Below are 22112 nucleotides of genomic sequence, written 5' to 3' on the forward strand. Positions count from 1 at the left end.
CAATCTTACTCGTAATTATTACATCCCATTATTAGAACGTACCACAAGGAGGAGGAGACATGAAATAAAATTCTCACGAGGAAAGAAATTGTTTACGTTTAGATGTACTACTGTCGGATTTTTTATTATGGACACTCGAGTTTAGGCTTTAATTACAAACAAACCAATAGGCCTATGGAAATTCGAGTTATACCAATATTTTCTTTGTTTAATTCTACATTAGCGTATATAAGACGCATTGTATTCGACGTTCATTAAATATTTTTTATTTGTGGTTGTAGTAAATATTGCCCGGGTTTTTGGCTGCTTCTCTACGAAGCGCTCACTTAGGAATATATACAAGGAAAACGACTTGTCTGATTCTAATGAAATTTTTATATGTTATAACCACATGTATTTGTAGTGTAATACTCAAGTTACAATTTTTTTCAACCACCCCGAAAAACGTTCTTATCATTTTTCTAAAGCAACTCTTTCTCAGCCCAGGATAAACGTACAGCAGCAAACTTGGGCTTCATTTGAAGCACGCAGTGATGGTTATCAGAAACTACAACAACTTGTAACCGTACGTATGTACGATCCCCGAGTTTTTAGGTTAGGAAATTTTCGTATATAGTTTGTAAGGTTAAAATCATGTAATTTTGTTTATTTACCATGTAAAAACGTAATATTATAAGAAGAATGTATAGTTAGGGAACATTGCATATGTTCATCATTATATTTTGTATAAATTTCCGTTTGGGTAAGAGTCTGTAAATATGGCCTAGCCGTAAGGATTGTGCAACCGGGAAAACAGCAACTATATCGGGAAGGACGGTTGAGGTCGGTTGTGTGTGTTGCAACTAAGCGGCTTTGAAACACGGGGTACGGCAGGTTGTATCGGTTGAAGAATTGGAGTGAATCAATGTGGACATACATGAGTGGACGGTCTATGTCACATCATATACTCGATAGCCAATGCGAGGGCTTTGTTTTGAGCGAGGTTTGGGTTGACAGAGTGACGCGGGAAGAAGTGCCGGTGTGAGCGTTGCTACCAGTAAACTTTTCAGGACGCGATAACCACGTGTAGCAAGCATATATAAGTGGGTACGCGTGTGCGGCGAGACATTCTGATTCTCATTCTGATACTTATTCTGACTCTGATGCTGATTCTGTGTGTTTCTCATTTGTAGTGGTCTGCGGGAGTGACGTATTTGCGCAGTTTGCTATACGATCTGCTATTGTTCGTGAGTATCTGTTACGGAGTGAACATGGTATAATCTCAACGACTTACGACTTATCTTCGGAACACAGTGATTTTTCAGACGAAGAAAATTGATAGAATTAAATACCGTAAATATATGTAAATAATAACACAAATAACTCTTGCAAAATTGTACAATGTGATATTTCTAAATTAGGAAGTTAACCATTTTTAAACCTGTCGTTGAAGGTCCAAAGCCCTTATGAGAAAAGGTGATGGGAAGTGGAATTTATAAGAGGAAATAAAATTAAAGGTTGAAAGTAAACGAATGAAAGTAAACGAAAAGCTGTGTTCGTTGCGCGCGAGTACTACTGAACGCGGCAACACTGCGCCCAATTTCACCACCCGGCCTGCTGTTAATCGCACGGTCCGGCGTACACAAAACCTCCTTTCAATATTACTCTTCATAAATTCGGTACCACACTCTACGGTTACAGTTGTTGTAGTTTCTGATAACCATGACTGAGTGCTTCAAAACAAGCCCAAGTTTGCTGCTGTACGTTTATCCTGGGCTGAGAAAGAATTGCTTTAGAAAAATTATAAGAACTTTTTTCAGGGTGGTTGAAAAAAATTGTAACTTGAGTATTACACTACAAATACATGTGGTTATGACATATAAAAATTTCATTGGAATCAGACAAGTCGTTTTCCTTGTATATATTCCTAAGTGAGCGCTTCGTAGAGAAGCAGCCAAAAACCCAGGCAATATTTATTACAACCACAAATAAAAAATATTTAATGAACGTTGAAAACAATGCGTCTTATATACGCTAATGTAGAATTAAACAAGGAAAATATTGGTATAACTCGAATTTCAATAGGCCTATTGGTTCGTTTGTAATTAAAGCCTAAACTCGAGTGTCCATAATAAAAAATCCGATAGTAGTGTTGCTACTGCGCCTTTATCACTCACACATAATACCCCAGATACTTTCCCATGTACTCATTTCTGCAACTTCGAACCTGCATTTTTTTCCTTCATTACCTACAGCATGAAGAGGATTAAAACGGGAAAATAAACTCAATACCGGCTTGGCCATGTGGAACTTGCAAAAAAGCCAGAAACTATGCCCGTTGTCGTGACAACCAGTAGGAATGCAGGGGCGATATAGGCCTGGGTTCTAACAAGGGAACTGTCCATACTGTCATATCGAAATTAACAGTGAAATTTGGTAGAGAAGATGAGGGGTCCATAAGAAAGCAACGTACAAAAATCCAACTGCCATTTTGATCTGTAAGGTCCTGAAATCGATATGGAAAGGTCTAACAGAATTGCACGCATTAGCGTAAAGCTCGACGTGGACAGCCCTGGTGAACAGCTGAAGCGACCGGGTTACCTTGAGCTTTCTGCGCTAGCCAGTTGACACATGTTCCTTTGAAAGAGCAGTCATGAATCCGGATGATGTTCTAGAGTATGCTTTACACTGTTTCCATGAAAAAGGTTTCTCCTCTTCCTGTGAAATAACTTCGGAAGAAAGGAAGATGGGTTGACATGTGATCGAACTAATTGAAAATCATCCCATGGGTGCCAGCATCGTCTCAAAGTCATGTCTGGAGAGAAATAGTGACACTGAAAGCGACAGTGGAAGCAGCGACACCTCATCTGCATTATCTGAAAGAGAAGGCAGCACACCATTGCTAGAGCCCTACGTGGATATTGCTAGAGCCCTATGCAGATATACAAAATATTATCCGCATCCACACTTCCTTCATCTGCATCTGCGAATGGTTATCCGCGGATATTGTAAATATTTAACTACAATATATTACACCCAAGGTATTGAAACGGATGAATCTGTTAACATAATACAATAGGCCTGATACCTGGCACCAGACCCCCCACAATCACAGGTTTATGAGGAATTTTCTCTTGCGACAACTACCGACGAATTTACCTTTGTTCCTTCCTTCCGTTAATTACGGGCAGGAGCCAGTTAGGCTACGTTCAGATTTACAGCTTTATGATCTGAAGGTTCTTTATACATCATCATTCCCCCATACCACTATCAAGGGTCGCCTAACCACAAGCAAAAATAAGAGTATACATGAGTGATAACTAATAAACTTCATTATTTAGAAATTATCAGCACTGCCATTCAGAGTGTATCCACCAAGACCCTAACTTTGCGGATATCTGCATCAAGTGCAGGGCTCTAACCATTGCCAGGAACAAGATGTGTTACGGATCCGATTATGAGCCCTGAGTCCGATTCTCACCATTCCAGTGAAGAGACTCTGCAGTCACCTAGCAAATCTACTAGTTCAAGAAATATACAGAAATATACAGAAGAAAGTGAAATGAACTGTAGTCTTGCGTACAAGAGAAAAGCTGTAAATTTATGGTTAAATAAAGGGGGTAAGAAGCGGCTTTCATTAACAACAGTTCGCAAAAGTTGTCGTAAGGCGACGTCACTGTGACAACTGTACAGGTGGAAGAACCAATTAGAACCTACATCAGTAAGCCCCAATGAACACAGGAAATTAATACATACAAAATTATTTTCTCGCTTTACAGAAGCAAGAAGACTGAAGCGGAATGTATGCGATGAAAACCTGAGACTGTGGACTTGGAAATTTCAAGAGAGATTTCAATGGGGCAAACAAATTTCAATGCGCTAGTTGGTTCAGTCGTTTTAAGAAAAAGTACAGAATAAAAAGTATATCTGCAAGAAGAAGACGAACAAGATAAAGTCTCAAAACATTTGTGGAAGCAGCTACAGAGATATTTTTAGACTACACCACTTCTTGAATATACAATACTGATCAGAGTGGTTTCGTGCATGAAACGAAAGCGAAAAGGACTCCATCGTTTGTTGGTGAGAAATATACAGCAAGAGTTGCTCAATCAGTTAGTGCACTCACCCATTCGAACACAATTATGCCTACAATTAGTATGGCCGGTACTCTTTTCCCAAAATTATTCATTGAACTATAGGAGGCAACTGGAACTTTCAGTCCGAGAGTTTCAGAGAAATGTTTCATGTCAGAAATATAATTGTAACAGCCACAAAATCATGGAAAATATGGGAAAAGGAATTAAAATATTGGTTTAATGAATCCTCCTTCCCATTTGCGGGAGAGAAGTGTTTGCTACTGCTAGATTCCTGGACTACTTATAGTGATAAGAGCTGTCTTTAAGACATTCCTCCAGGCAACAGTACAGAAATTCTCCAGATTCCTCCCAGCACTACAAGGAAAATACAGCCCTTGGACAAGTTTTTTTTCCGGCAGTGGAAGGCTTTGTATCGCCGCTTAACAGACATTGTGCCGATTTGTGAAGACTTTCGGTTAGATGTTTATCAGAGAAACAGCATACTGAAAATGCAATCCTTCATTCATTTTTATTTACTTCCCCACGGTTCAAGGACATGATTAAATATTTGTGGTTCACAACCAATTATACAATGGAGGGACCTCCAGAGTTTGAAGTGCCTGCAAAATATTGCCTTCAAACAAGTAAAGAAAACTGAAGAACAATGTGGCCTCAAAGTGCATATTCATTGTGCATGGTGCCAAAAAAAACCAGTTCAAAAAACTTAGGGGAACATGTTTTGTAACGTCTGGTATGTGAATGTTCATTTGGTAGATGGGGTTCCAATGGTCGTACAGCACACTTTGAGACCTTAGCTACTCAGGGTATGTCAAATCGAAGTTATACTCCAACTGTAGGCGTAGCCATGCATTAAACTGTCAGGTGACCCCTCAAAACAAAGTGAATAGTGGTGCATCCATGTGTCGCTGTGAGGCACAAGACTACTGCGGTCATTTGAGCACATTGTACGTCAACCAGCACATCCCATGAGACATCTTAACGAGGCTCAAGTAGCAAGGGCCGTCACTTGGATCCAGGACGGATGGACTTTACGTCATGTTGCTGTGGATCTCAATGTGTGTCTGTCAGTTATTCACTGCTTGTGGAATCGCTACAATGAGACAGGCCAGTTCAAAAGGAGGGTTGGACAAGGTCGTGGACGCATGACAATACACCACGCACCACATGCTGCAACGAGAGGTAAGTCTCATATAACCTATGCCATTTGACTATCTCTCTCCCTCTCTCCCTCCCTCCCACCCTTCTTCTATTCATTAATCTTATCTATCATTTATTCAGGTTAACTTCATGGACACCGCAAATGAATTGTGAATTTATACCAGCCACAGATTAAGAATGTGCCAGTTTTAATCATATCTTCAAGCGCCATCCTGACAATGTTCAACAGCAATTCCACATGTTTTTAACAATCACTACAGGAGCATTTCATTTTATTTACGTTGGTCGATGTGGAAACACCATCTAACAGTTCTGCGTCAGCTCGTGGTTATTTACAGTGGCATCTAGTGGCTTGCATACTGCTAACACCACTCAAGTAGATTTGGTGATTGATGATCTGATTACAGAATCAACATTTACCAGTTCCCGTTTTGCAATTGAAATTGTAATGATTAGCAGCGATGGAACTAACAATTCTATGCATATCAATACAAGAAAGAGTCTGGATGAGGATACTCCACATGCTAAGAATTTAGAGCCTAATTTATTTTTCAGATTTTACACTTAGTTCATTCCCGATATTAGTGTTAATTGTGTGTTTGTACATTAGTTTTCATGTCAATTGTGTGTTTTTACATTTGTTTAGTTATTAGATGTATTACATTAAGCCTGAAGATGGCCAGCGAAGGCCGAAACTAGTCCCTAGTTTAGTAATGTAATTCAATAATATTGCATAATATAGTACTGAAAAAGGTGGACCATACAACATTAATATTTATTATTGTAACCCCACATGAAGACCAATATCTGACCATCTGTGCGTTGCGGCATCGTTCAATAACTGCCCGAGAACTGCAACAAGACCTCAGGAGGGTCACTGGAGTCACGGTGTCTGACCAGACAGTAAGGAACAGGTTAAGAGAAGTGTCCTTACGACCCAGACGTCCTGTTAGAGTGCCCCGTTTATCACAGCAACATTGCGCAGCTCGCCTTCTGTTTGCCCGTACCGTCAACTGGCAACTTCGCCTATGGAGACCTGTGTTGTTCACCGACGAGTCCAGATTTCCCCTGACACAGCGTGATTGAGGTCAACGTGTATGGAGACGCCATGGTGAGCAGTACATGCTAAATGTTGTCCAGGAAGGCGACCGATTCGGACAAGGTTCTGTGATGATGTGGGGTGGCATCAGTACTCATGGCCGTACAGATCTTGTCGTCGTCCGTTGTAATCGTACCGCTGTGGGGTACATTGAGCAGTTACTGTTACAGCATGTGTTGGTTGCTGCATACGGTGTTGGCCCTGAAGTCGTACTCATGCACGACAATGCCAGGGCTCATGTAGCACGCATCACCAGAGCTATCTTGCGAGAACTGATATTCAAGAGATGGAATGGCCAGCAGTGAGTTCAGACCTTAATCCCATCGAGCATGTGTGGGATAGGCTTGCAGAAGTGTTCGTGGGCATCCTGTTCCACCACAGACTCTCCAAGACCTCGAACAGGCTCTCATTGAAGAATAGGACCTGATACCTCAACATGACCCCCGTCGACTTATACGGAGCAAGCCACGTAGGTGCCAAACAGTGGTAAATGCTTGTGGAGGACATACACCATACTGAAGCTCTCCAACTGTGATAAAAATTCACCGTGGGACGACGTGTATTGTGGCTCGGAAAACAAGAGGTAATGCTGCGACGCCCAGCGACACAACCTCGAGTAGCGTGGTTAACGTTGGCCAGCGATGAAATGATACCAGCCAACAGCGAGGTGATGGTTATGGCACGGTTAGAGGAACCCATACAAGGGGACAGCGTGCTCGTGGAACCCGGTTCGCCGACCACCGATCAAGGACTCTACCTGGCCAGGATGCTAGTTCTGGCACGAAACTGCGTGCCGGTATGAATACTGAATTCAACGTCACGGGAGCAGAGGGTACCCAGCGGGACCGAGCTTGGGACTTGTGAACCAGTCACGTGCGACGTGCCAGTGGACGACGAAGACAACAGACCCTGGAAGGAGACGAAGGATTGGATAAGCTCCGGAAGATTATATCCGATGCTCGGAAACATTTAGAGGTGAGACAGCTCAGGGAGGTGAAGGAACTAATCCATGAGTTTCAGGACATTTTACTACTACCAGAAGTGCCTACGGAAAGACGGACAGTGTACCATCGCATTAACACCGGCGACGCCGCTCCAATCCGACAGCCACCTCGTAGAGTACCCCTGGCGAAGAAGGTGGAAATCGACCAGATGCTAGATGACATGAAGCACCGGGGGGTCATCGAGGAGTTGAACAGCCCGTGGTCATCGCCAGTCATCCTGGTGAAGAAAAAGAATGGTTAACTCCGTTTCTGTGTCGATTACCAGAAGTTGAACGACGTCACGAAGAAGGACTGTTTCCCGTTACCACGGATAGATGACACCCTGGACACATTATCTGGAGCCCAGTGGTTTTCGACTTTGGACCTGAAGTCTGGATACTGGCAAGTAGCGCTCCATCCAGAAGACGAGGAGAAGACTGCGTTCTCAACCAGCCAAGGGCTCTACTAGTTCACCGTGATGCCCTTCGGCCTCTGCAACGCGCCGGCAACTTTCGAGCGACTGATGGAGGCCGTGCTGAGAGGGCTAACTCACGACGCTTGCCTTGTTTACCTGGACGACAAAATTATTGTGGATTGCACATTCAAAGAGCACGTGGAGAACCTGCAGAAAGTGTTCGAGAGGCTCACCTAAAGTTAAATTCTGGAAAATGCCAGCTGTTCCAGAAGGAGGTCCGCTACCTGGGCCACATCGTGTCATCGCAGGGAGTAGCCACCCTCCGGAGAAGTTAGAAGCTGTCACGGACTGGCTGGTGCCGAAGGACAAGTGAGAACTAAGGAGTTTTCTCGGCCTTTGCACGTATTACCGCAGATTTATAGCTGGCTATGCAGATATCTCAAAGCCTCTTACACGGCTCACCGAGGAGAGGAGGTCTTTCCAATGGTCAAGCGAGGCGGAGGCTGCGTTCCAGAAGCTGAAGGAGTCGCTGTGTACTGCACCCATCCTCGGATATCCCAATCCTGGGGAGAAGTTCATCGTCGATACCGACGCCAGCGACGTGGGAATTGGTGGGGTACTGTCACAAGCGCAAGACGGCCAGGAGAAGGTGATCACCTATTTCAGCAAGACGTTGTCAAAAGCTGAGAGAAATTACTGCGTGACACATCGGGAATTGCTGGCCATCGTGAAGACCTTGGAGCACTTCCACAAGTATCTGTATGGGCAGCCTTTCCGCCTGTGCACCGACCACTCCGCATTGACCTGGCTCCTAAGCTTCAGAAACCTGGAAGGTCAGACAGCTCGCTGGGTGCAACGCCTTCAGGAGTATGACTTCACCACCGAGCACCGACAAGGAAAGAAGCACTGCAACGCCGATGATCTATCGAGAAGACCGTGCCCTGTGAATTGTACACACTGCCAGAAAGTGGAGAGACAGGCAGGCATCGTGGACGCCCGGGCCGTGAAGGCCACTGCCGCTGAAGGATGGGATCGAAACGCCCTCAGGAGGGAGCAGCTGAAGGATGACGACATCGGGCTGATCTTACGAGAAGTAGAGTCGGGGCGTAGGCCGGAATGGAAAGACATCGCCGAACGCAGTCCAACCTATAAGGCGTACTGAGCCCAGTGGTCGTCTCTCATGGTTAGTGACGGGGTACTTACCCGCATGTGGGAATCAACCGACGGAAAGAAGCACATTGCACAGCTGATAATCCCCAGGAGCATGAGAAAAGAGGTGCTGACAGAGTTGCACGCGGGCACTACTGTCAGCCACTTGGGAGTGAGTAAGACACTAGATCGTGCCCGACAGCGTTACTAATGGGTGCACTCGAGGAACGATGTTGAGAGGATGTGCCAGCTGTGTGACACCTGCACGGCGAGCCGGGGTCCATGTACCAGGAGTAGGGGCCAAATGATGCAGTATAACGTTGGAGCACCATTCAAAAGGATCGCCATTGATGTCGCTGGACCATTCCCCGAATCTGACGTCGGGAACCGTTACCTACTCCTGGCTATGGACTACTTCACAAAGTGGCCGGAGATCTACACCATCCCGAACCAAGCGGCATCGACAGTGGCCGACGTCTTGGTCAAGAACTTCTTCTGTCGATTCGGTGTCCCGAGGGAACTTCATAGCGACCAAGGCAGAAACTTTTGAGTCCAGGTTGATGCAAGAGGTTCTGCAACGCTTAGGAGTGTGGAAGACACATACGACGCCTCTCCACCCTCAGTCAGAAGGTATGGTGGAGCGTTTTGTGAAAACCGTCGAAGAACACCTCAGGAAGGTGGTTTCGGCGCACCACAAGGACTGGGACGAGAGGGTCCCCTTCTTCTTGATGGCCTATCGAGCATCCACCCATGAGACGACGGGCATGACACCTGCCAACATGGTCTTCGGAAGGGAGCTCCGCCTGCCATGCGATCTAATGTTCGAGTCTGCACCAGACCAGCAGCAACCAGCGACAGACTATGCATGGGAGTTGGTGGATCGGCTCAACAACTTCCACGATTATGCCCGAGATCATCTAAGGGTAGCCAGCGACAGGTTGAAAGCCCGCTACGACATGCTCGCGAACTCTGCGGGTTTCCAAGAAGGTGGCAGAGTGTGGCTGTACCGTCCAGTGTGGACGAAAGGGAAGTCCCCGAAACTGCAGCCACAATGGGAAGGCCCATATACAATCGTCACCAGGATCAACGACGTCGTCTACCGAATCCGGCGGCCTCCCCGAGGGAAGATGATGGTTGTTCACCTGGATCGCTTGGCACCGTATCGTGGAGCAGCTCGGGACGAGCAGCCTTGAGGAGGGGGCAGTGTAATGGTCATAGCGTCCGCCATGCCAACTGGCAGTGGGCCCGGACCGGCACCGTATGGTCCCACCCCTTATGCTTCAACTGTGCCAATCACTAGCAGCGCTTAAGGCTAGGCAACCCCCTCTCGCTTCCGCTCCCGGTCCTGTAGCAGAGGAGTATGGAAATGACTCCACGATTAATCTGGAGTGTTCCATCTCGCGATGTTCCTGGATCCATCCAGCATCCGGACGATTCTAGAAAAGCCAGTGCAGGTATATAAGAGAGGAACGACCTGCCTGGAGTTAGTGAAAGTTAGACTGAGTTAGAAGTTGGTGTGGTTCAGTCGTGAGCGACTGCCGGTGTAATGAAGTATGTGAACTGCTGTGATTATCGGACTAGTGTGCTACAGTGCGGACTGTCGGCGAAGGAGAGAACATGTTGCCGTGCGACGCGGGACCTTGTGTGTGAGTGTAAAACTGTGTAGTGTGAGAACAAGTGAGAAACGAAGGGAGAGAGTGCGCGCGAACTGTGCAAGTTTGTGTTATAAGGAAAAGTTGTGTGTAGTCTTGTGTAGTTTAGTGCATAGCTAATAAATCTTAGTATTGAAGCTACCAGTCTAGTGTTAATTGATCATACTACCCCGCCAACTCGTTACAGTATTTATCGCTAGTAAAGTAGAACCATGGTATTTCTCAAGTTGCGGTACCAATCAAGAGTAGCATAGACTTACTGTGTTCAAAACGTTATGGTACTACTCAAGTATTGTACGTCGCACAGGTAAAGCACACCTATGGTGTTTCTCACATGGCACCACTCGTAGGCAACGCAAACCCATGGTGTTCCTCACATAGGTGTACTTATTACAGGGACTTGTACTATCCTGTGGTGTTCCTCACATAGTGGGTACTTATCACAGGCAACACAGACCCACAGGGTCGCTCATATAGTGCTACTAATCATAGGCAATGTCCAGACCCGTGGAGTTTCTCACAAGAGCACTAATCACAGGCAACGTAAGCCCGTGATGTTCCGCATATAGTGGTACTAATCACGTGTACTGTAAACCCATAGTGACCCACCCACTATTGCTACTACTCACAAACCTATTGTGACCGAGCTCGATAGCTGCAGTCGCCTAAGTGCGACCAGTATCCAGCATTCGGGATATAGTAGGTTCGAACCCCACTGTCGGCAGCCCTGAAGATGGTTTTCCAAGGTTTCCCATTTTCACACCAGGCAAATGCTCGGGCTGTACCTTGATTAAGGCCACGGATGCTTCCTTCCCATTCCTAGGCCTTTCCTGTCCCATCGTCGCCGTAAGACCTATCTGTGTCGGTGCGACGCAAAAAAAAAAACACCCATTGTGTACCTAAGGTACTGGTACTACTCACAAATAAAGGCGACCCATGGTTTTCCCCGCATGATGGTACTAATAACAAGTAGTTTCATGGTTCCAATTCAATCACTCCTGGTCACCCCTTTTAGTCACCTCTGTAACCGTACGTATGTACGATCCCCGAATTTTAGGTTAGGAAATTTTCGTATATAGTTTGTAATGTTAAAATCATGTAATTTTGTTTATTGAGAATGTAAAAACGTAATATTGTAAGAAGAATGTGTAGTTAGGGAATATTGCATATGTGCATCATTATATTTTGTATAAATTTCCGTTTGGGTAAGAGTCTGTAAATATGGCCTAGCCGTAAGGATTGTGGAACCTGGAAAACTGCGACTATATTGGGCAGGACGGTTGAAGTCAGTTGGATGTGTTGCAACAAAGTGGCTTGGAAACACGGGGTACGGCAGGTAGTATAGGCTGAAGAATTGGAGTGGATCAATGTGGATATACGTGAGTGGACGTTCAATGTCACATCAGACACTCAATGGCCAATACGAGGGCTTTGTTTTAAGCAAGGTTGGGCAAATTACAAACCACTAAAAAACACTAATTTAAAAAATCACTTAACGAGACCAACTCGTGTTTGCCGCTTATAAAGGCAAATTACAAACATCTTCAAACCACCATAAAATTATTTTCACTATTTACATTTATCATACCTTCAGGTAAGAGTCGCACTGCACTCTACTGTTGCAGATCAAAAATCGTATTCTGGAAGAGAAAAGTACGACGACTTTCTCTACGTACGGATGCAACCTTCTTTACGAAGAGCATCCCTAACCTTATTTACACACTTCTTCATCGACGTCTTGGATCCTTACCGATTGCTGCACCGGTTAGTGTCATGCCTCACTTTTCTCCCACTGAAATAGCATACTCGTCCAACAATGAATTACTTTATGAAGAAATGTAGAGTTGTTCAAGCTGAACAATAGAAGATCACATTGGAAACTGCCTAAGATATGTAGCTCCCGCGCACCGGTCCGAATGATATACACAGAATCAGCATCAGAATTAGAATCAGAGTCAGAATCAGCATTAGAATGACTTGCTGCACAAGCGTACATGCTTATATAGCTTGCTGCACGTGGTTGTAGCGATCTGGAAAGTTTACTGGTAGCAACGCTCTCACAGGCACTTCTTGATGCGTCACTCAGTCAACCCAACCTCGCTTAAAACAAAGCCCTCGTATTGGCTATTGAGTGTCTGATGTGACATTGAACGTCCACTCACATATATCCATCTTGATCCACTCCAATTCTTCAGCCTATACTACCTGCCATATCCCGTGTTTCCAAGCCACTTTGTTGCAACACATCCAACTGACTTCAACCGTCCTTCCCGATATAGTCGCAGTTTTCCCGGTTCCACAATCCTTACGGCTAGATCATATTTACAGACTCTTACCCAAACGGAAATTTATACAAAATATAATGATGCACATATGCAATATTCCCTAACTACACATTCTTCTTATAATATTATGTTTTTACATTCTCAATAAACAAAATTACATGATTTTAACATTACAAACTATATATGAAAATTTCCTAAGCTAAAATTCGGAGATCGTACATACGTACGGTTACACCTCTTACGATGGGCAGGGGATACTGTGGGTGTATCTTCATCTGCGTTCTCCACCCACATGGGGTAAACGCACAATTATGATAGACACTGCACATCTAATTACACAAACAAACAAAAACACAAACAATTTTACAGGAAAATTTTGACCACTGCATTCTGTACGGGTCCACTTAGAGCAATGTGTGCATCTATACCACAACGGTTTTTTTATAAATATTCATCATATGTAATACATTCATTCACATCATCCTAGAGTCCAGAAGGATCAATGTCATAATTTATTATCACAGGCACTTCAATTTCTTGAGGTCCTAAGAAATCATCCCTATTGAATTTATTTGGATTGGGTGGGTAAATCCCTGCTGACTGAAATCCACTCATTCCTTTCTTGAGAGTTCCCATCCTAATTTAGGCTCGACTGAATATTTCTGCTAAATCATATTGTGTTATTTTAGTCTGTGTGTTGCTGTGGGCTTTCAGAAAGAGCCCACATTCTCTGTTAAATGCAGTCTTGAGGGGTCCGTAGAAGCTAATATCTAGAGGCCGAAGTCGGTGCAAAGTGTGTGGTGACAGACATACAATATGAAATGTTATTTTCCCTGCAGAAATTACATTCCTCATAATTCTTATAACTTGAGTGATTGTCCAGAATTAGCAAAATAAGGTCCTCACTTGTAGGTTTCCTGTGTTTCCTGAAGTGTTTTAGCCATTCTAAGGAAAGTTTCTCATTACTCAAGCCATTTTTTGAACAAGAATAGATTGCATCTCTCGGACCTCCTTTCTGCAGCTAAGGTGTCATCCTTTGTCATGGATATATGAGCACTGGTGGGATGAAATTTCCTGCTGCACTCATTGCACAGACCACAGTAACATTTTCCTTTCTTAAACATGTTATATATTCGTGATGCAGGAAATCCAAATTTTACAATCACACTCTCTATATTTGTAGAAAACAACTGTACCTTGATTTAAAGAAAACCATAAACCTAATCTGGAACAGCGAGCTTCGTCGGCCAGTTGAAATTGTGAGCAAGCCCATTTGCTTATGCCAGACAACGAAGTTCTACGATGGAAAAGCCATAAAACATATTTGATAAGAGCAATAGGTGATCACGAAGATATTTCTCCTGTTCTTCAGAAAACAAAAGTTTTCGCCCCAATGCAAGTTTTCCTAACTTACTGTCTCTCAGCTTACTGTATCTCAATGTTGTTCTTGGTATGTTGAACATCTTAGACACACTTAACAGACTGTCCGACATCCACAGCTTTAGTAGCTTTCTGCACATCTTCTGCAGTCCATTTAGCCTTTTATATTCTTCTCAGTCTATTTTGAGGCATCTGCAAATAAAAGAATATAATTGCCCCCACTGAAAAGTCGCAGGGAGAAAAACTGTCATCTGTGGCGGCATTACTGCGTTAGCACAGGGCTATCTTTGGATCGAAATGCTACATAACCAACAAACCGAACAACACAAAAGTTTATTAAAATACTTAATATTGATCATAAAATACAATATAACTAATTTGATGTTTGCTAATTTAAACTACTCTCACCTCAGTTTATTTGCTGTCACAAAATAAGGTGATAAAGGACGATTTTAAATTTTTTATCTCAAAGTAAAAACACGTTTGCAAACAGGAAACTGACATACTTTACAGTATTTCGGTAGCCATATGCTTGAGATCACGCTTATTCACGTACATGTTCGACACGTGTTTATTCAACGAAGAAAACTCTCATATTGTCTACTACTTGTGAGACATCTGTTGGTTGTGTTTCAGAGCATCATTACTGCAGACAAAGCAATGAACTGATAATGATGATGAGATGATGATGATGCTTGTTGTTTAAAGGGGCCTAAAATCTAGGTCATCGGCTCCTAATGGTACGAAATGAGACGAAATGTAATGACAAATTAAAAAGCCAAAATCTTCCACTGACCAGAATTCAAAACATTAGGACGAAGAATGAATGGATGGATGGATATGAATTTAAAACAGTCAGTGGATCTGACCCGCAGTGCTTCACATTCACATAAACTGATGTAAAACAATAGTATTACTGACCAAGGGACTGCTTCTAAGGCACAATACTGAATCGATGATGCTGTAAGTCTAAAGGGGTCCAAAATCAAAGTCATCGGCCTCTCATAATGGTACTTATCACTAGCAAAGTAGAACCATGGTATTTGTCATGGTGCGGTATTAATCAAATGTAGCGTAGACTCGCGGTATTCCACACAGTATGGTACTACTCACAGGTAATGAAATTCACACATGGAATACAGACCTATGGTGTTTCGCACATTGGGGCGCCATTTACAGGCAACGCAAACCTATGGTGTTCATCACATAAGTGTACTAACCACAGCGACTCGTACTATCCCGTGGTGTTCCTCATATAGTGGGTACTAATCATAGGTAAGCCAGACACATGGTGTCACTCATATAGTGGTACTAATCACAGGTACTGTAAGAGCCAACAGTGCACTCTAAGTGGGGGGCTGACCACATGGTTCTCCTGCGTGCTACTAATCACAAACCTACTTGGTACCTAACATAGGGGTACTACGCGCAAGTAAAAGTGACCCATGGTGTTCCCCGTGGGATGATACTAATCACAAGTAGTTTCACAGTTCTAATAGTCACCCCCTTGGTTGCCCCTTTTAGTCGCCTCTTACGTCAGGCTGGGGATACCGTGGGTATATTCTTCGTCAGTGTCCCTCACCCACAGGGGTTAAGCAATGAACTGCACTGTGTCCAAACTAAGGAATTTTCCTTAACAACAAATATAACAGAAAAGTGGAAAACATGTGGCTCACTTCAGGTATAGTAGGAGTGGTGAGCAAAACCTAATTCTTGTAAGAATGAAAGTGCCACTGCCTGGTCTTTGTGTACAGTCTGTAAAATAATTTTTTCAGTGCCTGATTTGTGTGTTTACTAATGTTTTAATAATAATTTATGATACTGAAAAGTGTTCCCAAGACTCTGAAGAGAACATGAAATACACTTCCATCAAGGATTATTATTTTAAGAAGTAAAAATAAAGAAGCGGGGCGATCCCAAGTTGCAGAAAAAGGTGCCAAGGCAATGCCCTGGCATGACTACAACCCTGTAAATTGTACAAGTTGGCATCGGGTAGATGGTTCTATGTATGACTATAAATCATTCTGTATTAGAACAATGCCATAAGTAAAATAGCTGTTATAGCATAGGGTATATAAAAGTTTTGTTCAACAAAATTATAACCAGTTTGTATATTATTACTGAAGTAACATTAAGAAATACTAGTTTTATGATAGTTTATTATTGCTATTAATAGTATGTATCTCAAAAAAAAGTTTTTAATGTTCACAGCTGATGCTCCAGTCATATTAAACTTCCTGGAATGAAAAAATCAGCTGAGAATCGGACTACTTTCTCCTATAGGAAATAGTCAAATACATACAGCATTCCATTAAATTAGAGAAAAAATAGAGTCAGCATTACATCCTTAAGTATTATTTTCAAAAACCAGAAGATGCCCATTGTCCACTGAACCATTTATGTACCTTAGGAATAGTAGAAGAACGACCCATTGCTGATAATTCTGGAAGTGAACAGGTGCTGCAAGATTTCAAGCTGTGATGTCTAATGTAAACCAACTCGTCCTCTTCCAGCAATTCTGTAAAGATAGATAGATACTAGATTATCATACAATAAAAAATAAGTAGTAATCACTTACACAGATATGAGCCACAATATCTCATTATGCAGTATCACACACAATAATAAATTATCTCTTGCTCCCTCTGCCCACATTTATCCATCACTGTGTGTATTCTTACATCTTCGTCTCTCCTAGGCCCTGCTTTATGGATCTCTCTCTTGTAACAGTATGAAAAAATAAAAAGTAAAATCAATCATACAAAATCTACCGTGCTTCTTTATTATTCATGTTAATCAATGGTTCAATACAAATAAAAAAGGAAAGTACAGTGAAACCAAGTTCATCTCTATGCTGATTAACTGGACTTTGCTTAATCCAGGAAGAAGAAGAAGAAGAAGAAGAAGAAGAAGAAGAAGAAGAAGAAGAAGAAGAAGAAGAAGAAGAAGAAGAAGAAGAAGAAGAAGAAGAAGAAGAATGCAAAGTTTTAAAAGTAGTTCAAAGTCAATCACATTTGTCACATAGCTTCGTGGTGGTTAAGACTGTTTGCCCACTGTTATAGATACACACTGCAATAAGTTATTACTTTTTTTTTTACTTTTTTTTTTTTTACAAGTTGTTTTATGTTGCACAGACACAGGTAAGTCTTATGATGACAATGGGACAGGATAGGGCTAAGAGTGGGAAGGAAGTGGCCGTGGCCTTAATTTAAGGTACATTTGCCTGGTGTGAAAATGGGAAACCACGGAAGACCATCTTCAAGGGTGCCAACAATGGGGTTCACTGTATTAAATGTTTAACAATTAATTTTAATAGTATTGAATAGGTGGTTTTCAATAAATTAATTTAATATGTATGTTGGGTATTCAGCCCGAAGGCTGGTTTGATCCTCTGCAGCTCTGCCACCAGCTGTCATAAATAGCCTAGGCGTCACTGAAGAGGTGTACTAGGGAAATGACGAGTGAGGTAGTTTCCCGTTGCTTTCCTCACCGAGCCAGCTGCTGCTATTACATATCAGTCTGCCAAGCCCACTGAAATGCATGCACCAACTGACCCTATGAGCCATATTTTCACACCATTCATAACAGGGACTGGCTGCGTAAGCAATGGTATTACTAGCATCACTCACACCTCAGTCACTTTCATATTGTCAAAGCCAAGGATGAGACAGACAGGTCAATGAAAGTAACAAATTTGACATAGCCCATACCAGAAGACATAGTGCACTGTAAACACTACATCTCGCCAGCAAAGGCATACATTTAATATACTGAATTTAAATACGGTCAAAATGAAAATAGTCACTTGTTCTACTGGATACTGGCCACACTTAAGCGACTGCAGCTATCAAGCTCGGTGTAGTTATTACACAATTGCCATAAACACATCTTGTTCTTGTACATTACAATACTATATTTTACTGAATTTTAACGTGTTATCGTGTCATTCGGAAAGCCCTTTTCTGGACAGAATCAGAAACATAAGTGTCTTTCTATTCACAAAAATTTGAAAACTGTGCATTCATACCCAATATCTGTGCTGAGTACAGAATCACAAAACTAACCGTCTCCAGTATTAAGAATGAAAATAAACTGTTTACACTTGCATTGAAATTTAAAATTGCGAAGTCAAGCACATGAAGTCATCAGAGCAAACCCTGGAATGATACACGTGTGTGAATGGTTTACGTAACTATGTTCGAGTGGACCCGCAGTCACGGAAACTGAAATTCAAGCTGGTACGGAAATACTGGTAAAGTTAGGCATACATATTTGAAAAGTTTCAACTGGCTTTGCAAATTTCCAAGATGCCATAAAATAAAGAATATTTTTTAGGCCTATGCCTATATTGACTGTTCACTGGTGAGTGTAGCATTTTTGCTTGATATTCAGAGGGCCTAGTATCACAATCTGCTAAATATTTTACCAGTATTAAGCGACATCCTGTTTATTTAAGAATATTATGGCATCCTTCAGTTTAACTTACAAGCTGTACCTTTCACTTCAGAAAAGACTAAGGAACATATCTCGTTTACAGAATGACACCATTTCTCATCCATCATTGAAAAATAAATGTAGCAGTGTACCCAGGGGGACCATAAATCCTATTTTTGCTGTGACAGTCCCATTATTTCATGTTATCCTTCCTGTCCTGTTTTCCAAACATTACGAGTTACATTCTGATAGCAGGTAGCTATGTAAAGTTTAATGACCTTGCATTGTACACATGTAAACTCATTGGAAAAGAACACAGAAATTAGCTGTTCTTAAGTCGTTCTTTTTTCTCTTTATTTCAGTTACTCCTTTCTAGATATCTTGGTTTTGTTTTGAGTTATCAATTACAAAAACAATGAATAATATTACTACATCATACCAACTTTTAATATGATAGATAAGATAGTGTTAATAGAGAAATGGTGTGGGAAACCCTGGAAAGAAAAGGATGTGGGAGGCACTCAAGGAAACTAGTGAAAGCAATGTATATGAATTGTTCTAGTTGTGTCTACACTTCAGTGGGGAGAGCAGATTAGTTTAGAAACCAAACTGGACTAAGACAGGGAAGTGCATTGTATCCACTTATGTTCATAGTGGTTATGGATGAAATTTTAAAGGAAACAAAGACAAAATATGGAAGGGATATGAAGATATTGCTGTTTGCAGATGACATAGTAATCTGGGGAGTCAACAATACAGAAGTGCAAATCCAAATAGAGGCTATAAATGACAATATTGAGAAATATGGTATGAAAATCAGAGTGAAGAGCAAAAGAGTGGTGATGACAAGAGGAAAAAGAGAAGGAAAAGGAATCATTAGTATCAGGGGACAAAACCTTGAGGTTGTTGAATACTTCAAATACTTGGGAACTGAAATAATGCAAGATGCAAGGTTGGATAAGGAGATCAGCAGAAGGGTACAAGTGCAAAATATCTTCTACCAGAACGTAAGGAACCTGGTGTGGAACAGAGAAGTTCCTATGAAATGTAAAGAGATGATGTACAAGATGTACTATACCCCTATAAGAATGTATGCATCAGAGACTTGGACTCCCGACAGCAAGAAATGAGAGTAAAATTCAGGCCAGTGAGATGAAGTTCCTGAGGAATATGGTAGGGAAGACAATGAGAGGGAGTCAGAAATGTTGAGGTCAGAAAAGAGACAGGGGTAGAAAAACTGAGTGACAGGATGGAGAAGAATAAATTTAGATGGTTTGGAAATGTTACGAGGATGGAGTAGGGAAGGACACCAAAACAAATGTTGAGAGCTAAGATAGAAGGGAAGAGGACAAGAGGGAGACAGCAAGATGGATGGACTCCAACACGAACAGTATAAGAAAAAGAAGACTGGACTGGAATACAATTACTGAACAGTAGCGGTGGAAGTAGAGGCAACAGTGGAGAAGTGCCATCAACACCCCGATCTGGAAGGACTGGACAAGGGAAAATTATCAGTTCCTTGCTACTGAGAAAAGTAATCATCATTAATTTCCAAGGTAATCTTAAATTTTCCATCTTCCTCTATCCAACTACCATTGTTCTTCTTAACTGTGTTCCAATCCAGGTTTCTTTAATTATACTATTTTAGATCGTTTTCAACCACATTAGCCTGGGTCTCCCTCTTGCCCTCCTTCGTCCTATCTGGGTCTCCATCGTCTGCTTTGATATCTTCCTTTCTTCTATCCTCTTCAAAATTTCCAAACCATATTAGTTTATCCCAGTGGCGACCCCATCGTACTAATGGCCTATATATGATTCGTTCATTACATCCCTGACCCGGTCAATGACTGGAAAACAGGCTGTAGGTTTTCGTTTTCATTAGTTTATCCCTCTCCATTCTGTCATAAAGCTGAACTCCAATGTCATTCCTAACATCTTCATTTCTTACTCTTCCTTTCTTGTCCTTCCTGTCATACTTCTTACACATTTCATTTCACTGGCCTGGATTTTATTCTCCTGTCTTTTTGTCAGTATGCAGGTCTCCACTCCATGTCAGTTTTGGGCTATAGTACATCTTATAAATCACCTCTTTGCACTTCATTGGTACTTCCTGCCTCCACATCAGGCTTCTCACACTCTGACAGAATGCACTTACCTTGTTGTATCCTGTTACTGACCTTTATGTCCAGCCCTGCATCAGTTTGCTTCGGAAGTACTTGATGCTCTCCACAAATTCAAGGTTTCTTCCCATAATTTTTATAATTCCCTTTCCTTCCATTTCTCCTCTAGTCAACACCATTGCCTCACTCTTTTCCACACTGATTTTTATTCCATCATTTTCAATAACCTCACACAACATGTTGAGTTGCCCTCGTACTTCCTCTCTGTTTGCTCCCCAAACAACATCATCATCTCCAAGCTGCATTCCTTGCTCCCTGTCCACACATTTTTCCTGTGCCTCCTTTACAATTTCGTCCATTACCATTATGAATAACAGTGGTGACAACACTTCCTTGTCCTAGCCCAGTTTCATTCCAAAACCACTCTGTCCTCCGCACGTGTCGGACACTGCTGCAATGATTTTTTTACACTGTTTATACACAACCCATTAGAGGAGAGATCTTCACTTGCATTTTGTGCAAGTAGGGTAGCATCCTGCTTCATGAATTTACCGAGCTCAGAACATTTTAAGCAAGCCTCGGACCTATGGGAGTAACAGAGTCCCACTCCCATTTGACAGGCAAGGGACTCCTTGGAAACAACTTGGCGAACAAAATGGAATTTGATGGGGAGCTATCAATATTAATGGAGCTTATGGAAGAAAGAAAGTAGAACTGGCTGAGTCAGCAAAGAGGCTGCATCTGGATGTGCTAGGAGTAAGTGATATTCGGGTAAGGGGAGATAACGAGGAAGAGATAGGAAATTATAAAGTGTACTTGACGGGTGTCAGAAAGGGAAGGGCAGAGTCTGGGGTAGGGCTCTTTATCAGGAATACCATTGCACGCAACATAGTTTCTGTTAGGCACGTAAATGAGCGAATGATGTGGGTAGATTTGACAACTGGAGGAATTAGGACTAGAATTGTCCCCGTGTATTCTCCATGTGAGGGTGCAGATGAGGATGAAGTTGACAAGTTTTATGAAGCATTGAGTGATAACGTGGTCAGGGTTAACAACAAGGATAGAATAGTACTAATGGGCGATTTCAATGCGAGAGTTGGGAATAGAACTGAAGGATACGAAAGGGTGATTGGTAAATGTGGGGAAGATATGGAAGCTAATGGGAATGGGAAGCGTTTGCTGGACTTCTGTGATAGTATGGGTTTAGCAGTTACGAATACATTCTTCAAGCATAAGGCTATTCACCGCTACACATGGGAGGCTAGAGGTACCAGATCCATAATAGACTTCAAATTCAGGAAATCTGTTAGGAATGTACGAGTTTTCTGGGGATTTTTCGATGATACAGACCACTATCTGAT

At 42.3% G+C, this 22112-nt stretch overlaps 1 protein-coding gene across 3 annotated transcripts in view; it reads right to left on the minus strand.

The window, feature by feature from the left end:
- The window catches only part of LOC136864676 (activating transcription factor 7-interacting protein 1), a 251456-nt gene that overhangs the window by 176186 nt on the left and 53158 nt on the right, over nucleotides 1–22112 (minus strand). For all 3 annotated transcript variants that reach the window (XM_068226381.1, XM_067141985.2, XM_067141983.2), the window contains exon 2: nucleotides 16603–16715. Coding sequence is in view for 1 of the 3 variants with exons in the window: in XM_067141985.2 (XP_066998086.1) it covers nucleotides 16603–16629 (27 nt within the window). In the remaining 2 variants the exon portion in view is untranslated. The remainder of the gene's footprint in view (nucleotides 1–16602; nucleotides 16716–22112) is intronic.

The sequence above is a fragment of the Anabrus simplex genome, chromosome 2, assembly GCF_040414725.1.
Source record: "Anabrus simplex isolate iqAnaSimp1 chromosome 2, ASM4041472v1, whole genome shotgun sequence".
NCBI classification, from domain to species: domain Eukaryota; kingdom Metazoa; phylum Arthropoda; class Insecta; order Orthoptera; family Tettigoniidae; genus Anabrus; species Anabrus simplex.